An 11,714-nucleotide genomic window follows, 5' to 3' on the forward strand; every position below is an offset into this window, starting at 1 on the left:
CCTGCCTCTGTCTCCCGAGTGCTGGGATTAAAGGCGTGCGCCACCACACCCGGCTCTTTTTTTTTAAGTTTTAATGATGGTATGAAACAATATTCATGTTCTACCCGGTCGGTGATGATAAAATCATGCATATATATGTATGTATATTTACAAACACACACACATATATACATATACATAGGACAAGAAAATTACTTTATTTTTGAAATTAAGGAATTTATTACTATGAAATGATAAAACACATTTCCCATTGACTTACACTATTGTTCTCTGTAGAATTTGAACAGAAGTCTCAAAAGTGGTTATACTTTTTTTTTTTTCTCAGAACGTAGTGGGAAGCCAATCTTGTCAAACATTCCCCAAGGAACTGAGCATGGGTTCCTAGGTACATTAGCCCTCTTGATATGGTGAAGGTCCATGGAGAATGTCATCATGAGACAACAAAGTGCATGGCTATTGCGGGGGTGATAATTAGAACAACCCAGAGTCTAAAATGGCTCAAGCTGTCCCTGAGCCATGGGAAGGAAGCAGAGAGAGAAACCAAAGACAGAAATAACAGTGACCAGAACTTACTGCAAGTCATAGGCAACAGACAGGTGGATCTCCACCTTCAGAGACTATGACTGGTCATTCATTTCTTTATCTGTGCTACATAGAGCAAGAAGTAAGAAATAAGCGTGTGGCTCTTCTGTGTTTCACGCCAGGAGTTTCTGACATTGGTGAGAGGATGGCCGAATCTTCTTATCAGAAAGAATTGCAGCTTGTGTCTGGCTGTCAACAGTTGAACAACATCTGGAGTGTGAAAAAGCAGGCTTTGATAGAACATTACTTTTTTTTTAAGGACCCTAGAGTATTTACAGGTTATTGAAGACAGTTCTCCTTCTAATATTTAAATATTCTATAACATCTTGGAGCTGCAGAGATGGCTTAGTGGCTAATAGCATATTCTGCTCTAGCAGACGGCCCATATTTGGTTCCCAACACTCATTTGGAGGTACACAACTGCCTGTAACCCCAGCTTCTTGGGATGTGGTGCCCTCTTCTAGAGTCTGCAGATACCAGCACTCACAGGTATGGACACACAGATACATAGTTAAAAATAAAATCAACCTTTTATTGAATCTACATATCAAAATCTACATACAAATAAGTGGTTGTTCAATCACATGTACCTGTTACTGTCTGTGATCAGGTTCCCACCACCTCATACCATACCCAGTGTCCTCCATCATGTGATACATGACTTCTGAAAGCCAAAAGGAACCAATAAAAAGAAACCTTATTATCCTAGGTCTGTGCTCTGACAATGGATCTAAAAGGCAATCATGGCTCAGCTTTGGCCTCACCTAAATCCTTATGTGTGCAGCTTCAAATATGAAGAGGAGCTATTTTCCTTTTCTTTGTTTTGTTTTGTTATGTTTGTTGGGGGTGGCTTGGGGTTTCTTTCTTTCTTTTTTTCTGTTTTTTTGAGACAGGGTTTCTTTGTGTAGCCTTGGCTATCCTAGAACTCACTCTGTAGTTCAGGCTGGCCTCCAATTCACAGAGATCCTCCTGCCTCTGCCTCCCAAGTATTGGGATTAAAGGCACATGCCACCGCCACCTGGCCACCTTTCTGGGTTTAATATACAATTACTGTAGCAAAACCGCACAGCTCAAACATAATGAGCCCACTGGTCCAGTAAATCCTCCAATGGCTTGTTTTAAGTTTGCACAAGAACCTTCCTGTGAAGAATGTGCTAAAAATGAGTAGAAAACAGGTTAATATTAGTGGTAAAAAGACTTGCATGTAAGTAGAAAAACTGGCCAGGCACTGGTAGTGCACACCTTCAATCCCAGCACTCATGAAGCAGAGGCAGGCAGATTTCTGAGTTCGAGGCCAGCCTGGTCTACAGCGTGAGTTCCAGATCATCTAGGGCTACACAAAGAAACCCTGTCTCAAAAAGGAAAAAAGACTTTGGTCATTGAAAGAGAAAACGTGTCCTTAGCATTAACAGAGGAGTTCTGAAACACCTACAATATTCAAATACCTCCTGGGTAATTAGAAGTTGTAGATTGTGGTCAAGACTCATTTCTTGTTTTCCAGTTAGACACCAGACACCACTGTTAGATGCAATCTTCCTTGCATAACTCCATTATCTTACTCTCTACCTAGTTGGTGTTTATGGACCAAATAGGAGTTATGTTGAACTTACTATTGAAGTTTCCTTTCTTCTGTTTGTCCTCCAAGGAAGACCTAGTTTTCCTTGCACATTTTTCACAAGCATCAAATAGTGGGCGATCCTTCAAGCTTGAACAGCCATAGCCGTATCGCTGAGGAAGGATTTTTGGTCTCAAACTGTCTGGGTAATGATTTACAGCTATTTTGGGTAATTCTCAAAATGACAGCTCCTTGAATTTTTTTCTATGTGCAGAAAAATGTGCTGGCCTAGCATCTTCAGACCCTGGGAGGTGCTTCTCAGTTCTTGGCAGATGGGAAGGAAGGAAAGCTCAAGATGAAACAGACCTGTCAATATTATCCTGTAATACACTCGAGTGTTTGATGGGGTTACCCCGCCCCCCAAATGTCTGGGACCTCCTGAGGTGTGGAATTGGTGAGACAGAATAACCTATGAGTTGAGAGAATTCATATGTAGGCGTTGGACCTTCCAAGATTAAACTTGATAAGCTGAATTCTTGGCAATAGTTGAATTCCTGAAATGAAAAGTAATAGTACCATTCAATATCACCTTCATATAACCCTTGATAAATGGATGCTTAAAAAAAATTGGAGAAGATACAAACAAGGAACAACAATATAATTTCTGTTTAAAATTAAAATCTAAGACATGTCATTGGATATTGAGAGACATAAGCTAGGGCAGGGGTGAAGAAACAATAAGAGAGGAAGGGAAAGAAAAGTGTTTTATTAGACGAGAGGAAGAAAGCAGAAAGACGTTTGTTTTCTTCATTGTGAAGAAAAGAAAGTGTAGTTAGTACACTTCTTAATTCTTTTTGCTTAAAAATCTTTAATGTGTCCGCATCATCTGCAGTGTACCTGTGCACACACAGACTCACTGAGCTGACGTTTGGTGAATGCCATGTTCATTCTAGACCAACCATAGCTCTCTAATGCATACTCTGGTTTATTTATGAACTGTTCTTTGCCCATCTCTTTACAAGTCTCATCATTTTATCTTCCATCCATGATGAAAATCCTGTGTGACCTTTCAGACTCAGCCTCAAGGACCACACCTGCCCCCAGATTCCCCTACATCTTGTTTCTTCTTTGTTTCCACGGCCTGGGAAGCCTCCTCTCTTCAGCCTGTTAGAAGTTCATCCCATCAGGCCCTGTGCCTTTCATAGTGCCCTCCACAGCCGTCAAACCTACGATCAATTCTAAGCCTTTGAACTCCAACATTCCCCTTCTCCTGCTTGTGCACTGCCTTGCTTGCCGTTGCATTTACCTGCGTAAAGCTCTTCACTCTCATCATCCCATCTCCTGTCCTTATAAAATTTATTTTTATTTTTAATTATGGCTGTGTGCACACGCACATGTACCTGTGCACACACAAGAGTGCAAGTACCTGCAAAGGCCAGAGGAATTGGATTCCCCTGGAGCTGGAGTTACTTACAGGCAGCTGTGAGCTCCCTCATATGGTGGTTGGGAATTGAACTTGGGTCGTCTTGAAGAGCCAGATGAGCTCTAAACCATCATCCAACAACCCAGATCCATTTTTTTTTTTTATGTATATGGGTGTTTCGACTGAGCCATCTCTCCAGCAACAACCAACTCCTCACCCTTTCTTAAAGAAAAGGAATACTGTGGCCAGAGAAATGTTCTTCACTTAAAAGTGCTTTCAGCTTTTCCAAAGGACCCTAGTTCAGGCCCCAGCACCAAGGTCAGGAAGCTCACTGTAACTTCAGCTCTAGGGATCCAACTCCCTCTTCTGGCCCCTGAAAGCACCCAAACACAGGTGACATACAGTCACATACACACAGAAGTAAAAATAAATAAATAGCAAGGTGCTGCTTTGGGTAGCAAACTCAGTGTAGCATAGTGATTGTCCTCTCAAGCTCATCACTAAACGTTCACTGACCGATTGGCATGATTTAGCACCTTTGTTGTTGTTGTTTTGTTTTGTTGTGTTGTTGTTTTGTTTTGTTGTTGTTGTTGTTGTTATTGTTTTGGGTTTTTGTTTTTGTTTTTGTTTTTCGAGACAGGGTTTCTCTGTTATAGCCCTGGCTGTCCTGGAACTCACTTTGTAGACCAGGCTGGCCTCAAACTCAGAAATCCGCCTGCCTCTGCCTCCCGAGTGCTGGCATTAAAGGAGTGCGCCACCATGCCCGGCTGATTTATCCCCTTTTATGCTGGATTATTTTAACTACTGTTTTTCAAGAAAAACTTGCAGATTCATATTTATAAACCCCATTCAGAGTCATTTCACAAAGTTGCATATCTGATCCCTGTTTCAGTTTCCAGAGATGTATTTTGTTACTGGGCTCCATGGTAATTCTTCCTAGGTAGCACTTGAGAATCCAAAGAGGTTTTTTAATGTTATCAATGGAATAAAACCAAACATTTTCTTAAGAATTTTGCTAAAGCATTCCTCTCTGTGAAACACACTGTTGTAGATAACCCTCAAGAATTCAGTTGTGGGGTCAAAAGAAAAACCCACTAATGATGACAAAGTATATTCAAAGTCAGAGCAGTATATTTTGGCCCCTTGATTAATTATACTTCTAGGAAATATATTTAAGAGAAATAAAGAGTTATACAAATACTTAGCTATAGAGATATTTATGGTAGCATTAGATATATCAATCGTTTATACTTTTGTAATAAGAAAGTACGGGATTGCACAAATAAACTGCTTATCCTACAAGAGACACGATTATACACAAGAATATTTTAAAAGGTACATAGATATTCCTTTTTTTTTGATAGAGTACTAAGGATTGAACTCAAGGGTACACACTCTAGCACTTAGCTACATATTTCATATTCCCAATATATTATGCAGAAAAGGTCTTTCATTGCATTGAAAGCACTAGAAATAAATTTTTTCAAATGTTGATATCAATATTTTTTTTCTTTTTTTTTAAGATTTATTTATTTATTATTTGTAAGTACACTGTAGCTGTCTTCAGACACTCCAGAAGAGGGCGCCAGATCTTGTTACGGATGGTTGTGAGCCACCATGTGGTTGCTGGGATTTGAACTCTGGACCTTCGGAAGAGCAGTCGGGTGCTCTTACCCACTGAGCCATCTCACCAGCCCGATATCAATATTTTTTAAAGATTACAAGTTTCTAAATTTTCTACAGTAACAATGCATTATTTTGTGCTAGGCATGTTTTTATTTAAGGCTATTAAAATTAACTTAAATACTTAGCCAATACTGCAGAATTTCTCACTGGAGCCATATATTCTATAGTCAAGGAAAAGTATTGTTTCTTCCTTTGAGTTAATCACAAGACAGACTAAAAGAATTTTTTCCCCGTGCTAGCTAACTTCTTCAAAAAAGTGAATTAGTGCCTTACAGATAAATGGGTATGAAGAAGTTGAAGGGAGGGTTTCTTTCTCCCCCAGCCTTACTCCTTTGCTCACGGCCTTTACTTAATGTTGTCTGTAGGTCCATGGGAAGTGTATGTGTAAGCACAATACAGCAGGCAGCCACTGCCAGCACTGTGCACCATTGTACAATGACCGGCCCTGGGAGGCAGCGGACGGCAGAACAGGGGCTCCTAACGAATGCAGAAGTAAGTAAGAGCATCCACTCCTCAAAGCCCTCTTTGTAGAGTAAACTTATCTTTGAATTCCTTGTTATCTCTTGAAACTCAATATAAAGTGGAGGGTGACAGAAGCCATATACAAACATAGCCCGTATCACCGCTCAGCGTGACTCCAACCGTTGGAAACAGTCTGCAGTGCTGCCAATCGGCCTGAGTAGCCAAGAATGTGCTGTCTATTTGCTCGGGTACTTTGTGGGATGAAATGCTCCCCTTGAGAACATGAAACGCTACAATCATGAGTGGACTCAGGATTACAGAGTACGACTGCTCCCGTGGCTGTGATACTGAATGATAACCATGAAAACAGCTCTTTAAGGTCAGTCAGTCCCCAGAACAACCCAGTAGAGCAGATGGTGTTGATCCTGTTTTAGAAATCAGGAAACCGAGGCTCAGTTAGCTTAAAGTATCTTGCCAAAGTTAGTAATGAAGGGATGAAGACTTGACCCCATGTCTTCAGGAGCCTATCAGATACTTTCCCCCATGGTATTATTGGGTCCCCTTTCACGGATGGATCAGACCCAAAATTAAACCAGGAAGTCAACAATGACATCGCTTGACTAGGACTAATTTTGGATTTGCATTTGGGGATTAGATACAGGAGGACAGGACATGGGAAAGGGACCATGTCTCTATTTGCAGTTTAAAACGCTCAAGAGACTGGCCCAGCTGTAGCGCATTATCATCTGAGTGGTCAGATGTTCTGAGACACACACACACACACACACACACACACACACACGCTCACATCCCAAGCCTGTTCTATGGAGACTTCTAAATCTTGGGTCTGGGCGTGTTTGTATTACGTCAGGGTCTCATGGAGAGTATTTAGATCCCACAAAGTACACACGCGAATAACACGGTCCTGCTACTCCATCTTGTTGGCAGCTCTGCAAGCTGTTTGTACTGTGAGTAAAGTTCTGAGAAATCTCTTCCCGTACCCAATCTGGAATCGTAACAAATTTGTTTCTAAGAAATATGAAGGATTTCCTCTGAGCACAAATATCAAATTACCTTATGCCTTTTAAAGACACAGAGTCTGGGAAAATATCATAACACATTGAGGAAACAATGAAAACAATTGCACTAGCCTTTTTCAAATACAGTTGGATTTCCGGGGATGTCTGGATTCTTATTCTAAATTACTTATCAAGACAATCTAAAGAATTTCTCCTAAATTCCTAGAGTGCCTTTCTGGTCCTTTCCATGGAAACCCACCGCATATCTAAATACACATAGACACAGAAGCGTGTCACTGGACTCTATAGACTGATAAGCTTAGATATGTCATTGAGAAATCATTACACAAGGAACACCGAGGCCGTCTCTATAAATGGAGGCTTCAATACCAGACTTCCTTAGGTCTATCAAAAATGACAGCAGCAGGGAAATGTTACTTCACAGAAGATAACTTAAACAAGGCCTAATGGCTCAGGCCTGTAACCTCCGTTACTTGGAAAGGCTGAGGCAGGAGATTCCCAAGATCAAAGGCTGCCAGGGCTATAAATTGAGTTCAAGGATAGACTGGGCTACTAAGTGAGACCAATCCCAAAATAAAAAGGAAAAAGGTGGGCCAACAATATGACTCAACTTGTAAAGGCGCTTGCCACCAAGCCTGGTGATGACCTTAGTCCCCCAGCTGATACCCACATGATGGAAGGAGAGAATTGATTCCTACAAGTTAACCTCGGACCTCTACATTTATTCAGTAACATGCACACACACACACACACACACACACAGAGCCTAGCATGTATGAAGCCCTAGGTACCATCTCAGTATAACAAGAGAGCAATCCTTGGACTCTGTCCACCAGAGATTTTTTTTTCCAGGCTCATGGGTAAGCATACATTATGGTTTATATCTTCAGTAAAAAAAAAATTTTTTTCAAATAATGCCAAGGGTCTTTGATTTTCTTCACCAAGGCAAGAGACCCACTGATTCTCAGAAAGGTGCAGGAAATTGGAAGGTCAGGTGTCACAATCCAAGAGGAAGCCTGGTAACCTCTCAAATATCCAAAGTAAATGCCAACCCCAGAATATAACCACAGTTACCAGAATATCTTTGACTGAATGGACCTACCTTCATTTTGATAATTACTTTAGTTTCTTTTCCTGTCGCTGTGATCAAATACTCTAACGAAAGCCACGTACAGGGTTTACTCCGGCGTTAGTTCACGGGTCCAGTCCATCTCGGCAATGAAGTCACATACAGGAGCTTGAAGCACCCACAACCAGGAAACAGGAAGAGGATGCTAACACTCTGCGGTTCTCTCCATTTCGTGCAGTCCAAACTCCCTGATGGAGCGATCTGATCCGCACGGGGATGGGTCCTCCCACATCAAGTAACATAATGAGTATTTCCACAGGGTGCTGAGGCCAGTGTCCCAGGTGATCTAGACAGCCCAGTTAACAATTAACACCTACCTTCACGATGTCCTTCGTGCATATATTAACACTTTAAAATACCAATGGATAACAAAAAATGCAAGTCTAGAGAAGAAGTGTAAAATAATAGAGGTACCTTGATCAAGGGAAAGAAGATGGTTCTTTTGCTTTGTTGGTTCTTTGGTTTGGGGGTTTTAGGTTTTGGGTTGTTGTTATTGGTTTGTTTGTTTTATTTGCTTTGGGCTTTCTTGTTTGTGTGTTTGTTTGTCTGTTTGTTTGTTTGTTTGTTTTGAGACAGGCTTTCTCTGAATAGCCCTGGCTGTTCTAGAACTTCCTCTGTAGGCCAGGCTGGCCTTTCAAACTCAAGAGATCCTCCTGCCTCTGCCTCCTGAGTGCTGAGATTAAAGGCGCCACCACCCTCCCCCTGCTGCACCCCGCCATTCAGCTGATAGTTTTTAATTTATCCCTCTTTGTATTGTTTTTATTCTTGTGCTATATACTCTTCAATAGATAAATAACATTTCAATTTAACGACAACTTTATCCTATTCTGATGTCTTGACCGTTGGAGAACCCGCTGCAGTGTTTTATGTCCCTCCTATGCTGTTTTATCGCCAGCTTGCAAGTGCAATGGGCACGCGGACACCTGTCACTTCGACGTCAACGTGTGGGAGGCGTCGGGGAACCGCAGCGGCGGTGTCTGCAACAACTGTCAGCACAACACTGAGGGTCAGCACTGTCAGCGCTGTAAGCCGGGTTTCTACCGCGATCTCCGAAGACCCTTCTCTGCCCCTGACGCTTGCAAAGGTACGCACATTCACGGTGCCTAAGACGATTTGTGCAAACATACTTGCTCTTTGCTGACCCAAGGGGGAGATGTACCTCGGACCATACACTCAGAGATATCAGCTACTTTCTTATCAATACATGCCAAGAATTTTCAACCTGTTCAGTCAAAATAGCGCAGTATTCACAAGGGAATCTCCCATCTTGCTCCTGATAAAGAAGTGTCCTTACCGTAGCAAGAGAACTAGTAAGACTGATGAGGAAGGGGGGACTATGAATAAAGAGCTCACAAGAGGCAGAAATAGGCTAATGAGATACAGTGCTCACTTACACTTGGGCTGGGTTATGAACCCCTGAAACCCCCTGGGTTCTATTGAGAATGCACTGCAGCCGACATTGTAAATGTATCTCATCATGACGAATTCGGAGCATAACTTTATGCTCTCTCTTAAAACACTGAATGCGCCTGGTGGCACACGCCTTTAATCCCAGCACTCAGGAGACAGAGGCAGGCGGATTTCTGAGTTCGAGTCCAGCCTGGTCTACAGAGTGAGTTCCAAGACAGCCAGGGCTATACAGAGAAACCCCATAGGGAGTGGAGGGAACACTAAATGCACAGGTTAGGTTCTGCCTCTCTGTTGGCATAGCTCCCAGAAGTTTCTTCGAAGAGAGAATGGAATTTTAAGAGGTCTGCCTCCGGTGTGTGGCATTGCCCAGGGCGAGTGTGATGTAGGCATATGGAAGCAACAAATTGTCCGGTGGGAACAAGGAGCTTAAACCACATTGGAATCTGCATGCCTCGCAACGAGACATCATTAGACAGGAGAAACCACTTGTCTATCAATGGCAGAGACTCATGCCAAAAATATTTATAGCTGGAGCTGCAGAGATGGCTCATTGGTTAAGAGCACTGGCTGCTCTTCCAGGGGACCTAGGTTTGGTTCCCAGCACTGACTAGCCACTCATAGTTGCTAAAACCGTCTGTACCTCCAATTCCAGAGGATCTGATGCCCTCTTCCGTCTTCTGTGGGTACTGCACACATTGTTACATATACATGCAGGCCAAACACCCATACACATAAATAAATTGTTAAATAAGTAAATAAATAAAATCTTTTCAAAAATAGTTACCCCTTCAAAGTCTACAATACCTTTGGGACTAAAATAAAGAGTTCTTATCTCTACGTGCTGACTAAAAGAAGTGCATACAAAATTGTTTCAATTTGGAAAATGTTCAATCCAACCCCATTTGTACTAGGTATGTTTAAAGAGAGAGTATGTATGTACCTATCCCATAGCCTCAGACCACTAGTACAAATCCTCAAAGATCAAAATGCATTACCCAGAAGATAAAAGAGAGGAGAAAAATGAATTTGTCACTAAGTAACCTAGATAGCTCTTATATGAAATCGGGCCACTTTTTCTAGTGTGTGTAACATTTACTTCAAATATGATATTATTCAGTATACCTAATATGTTCACTGATTTGTCCATTCATTCATTCGTTCATTCATTCAGTGACTATCTATTGAGGACCTATTATGTGCTAGGTGCTTAGGAGGCATCAGGAAACAAAACAGAAGTCCTTGCTTTGGGGGAGCATGTATTCTCATAGAGGAGACAAGCAGAAAATATAAATGATAAATATGACATATGGAAGAATGCAATAAGTGCTGGTGTTACCAAAGTAGGGAAAAGAAAACATGGCTGTAGGGATGGAGAGTGGGAAGAGGAGGAACAAAACACCATATTGGATAAGAAAGGAGGGTGGCTCTCGTGACTGGGTAGGAAAGATGAGCCAAGGTTTGGAGACAATGAGAAAGTTGGCTAAACATTTGACTGAGTGCAGAAAGTTCTCCGGAGAAGGAATCTCAAGAGCAAGTATTGCAAGGGAAGAAGGAGTCTAGTGTGTCCAAAGAGATGTTGTTTGGGGGTGGGGGTGGGGTGAAGGGGTGCTTGACTGCACTAGAGTAGGAGCTGGGAAGTCATGGGAGATGAAACCAGAGAAGCGACTTGGGCAGGGAGTGACTGAAGTGTGCCTATGGACAACCGTGTAATCACCTCACCTTTGACTTGGAATAAAACCATGAGCCAGTGCACACTTTCTGAGACGAGCAGAAGAGGTGGCTTAGTTTCCCAAGGATTGTTTTTGCATTTTTCAAGGGTAGCTTTTCGTATACTTGTACTTCTCAAATTCAACTTTAGTGAAGTTAACAAACTAGTGATCTCCATAACGTCACCCCTGGGGGCGTATTAGCAGCATCCCCAGGGAAATGTCAGATGCAGATGTGCACGGGCTTAGGCACCAACAAAGACCAACAAATTCAGAGTCTGTTGACGGGAGTCGGGACTCCCGACTCGACTCGGAGCCCTCCAGATCATTCTGATGCACAGGAGAGTCTGGAAAACAATGATACAGACGTGCTCCCCCATGGTTTTATATTGGTTAGAGCACACTCTGCCTCTGACATTTCATTAACATTTGAGCATCAAGCTGGGAGGAGAACAAACACTCGTTTCCATTAAAGAGTAGAGGGCAAACAGAACAGGGAAAGAAACTGAGAAAGGTTCTCGGTGTTGGCTAGATTTTAGAAAGCCTTGACTGCAGTCTTTAAAATGTTGATGTTCATTGAACAGGGTGTAGTGGCACACAACTTTATCCAAGTATTTGGGATGCAGAGGCAGAGGCAGAGGCAGAGGCAGAGGCAGAGGCAGAGGCAGAGGCAGAGGCAGAGGCAGAGGCAGAGGCAGAGGCAGAGGCAGAGGCAGAGGCA

At 42.3% G+C, this 11,714-nt stretch overlaps 1 protein-coding gene across 1 annotated transcript in view; it reads left to right on the forward strand.

Moving 5' to 3' along the window:
* The window catches only part of Ntn4 (netrin 4), a 109,486-nt gene that overhangs the window by 65,022 nt on the left and 32,750 nt on the right, over positions 1 to 11,714 (forward strand). Inside the window, exons 4-5 of the mRNA XM_021174419.2 lie at positions 5,612 to 5,738; positions 8,773 to 8,961. Coding sequence (XP_021030078.1) covers positions 5,612 to 5,738; positions 8,773 to 8,961 — 316 coding nt within the window. The remainder of the gene's footprint in view (positions 1 to 5,611; positions 5,739 to 8,772; positions 8,962 to 11,714) is intronic.

Source organism: Mus caroli, chromosome 10 (genome assembly GCF_900094665.2).
Source record: "Mus caroli chromosome 10, CAROLI_EIJ_v1.1, whole genome shotgun sequence".
In the NCBI taxonomy this organism is placed as follows: Eukaryota; Metazoa; Chordata; class Mammalia; order Rodentia; family Muridae; genus Mus; species Mus caroli.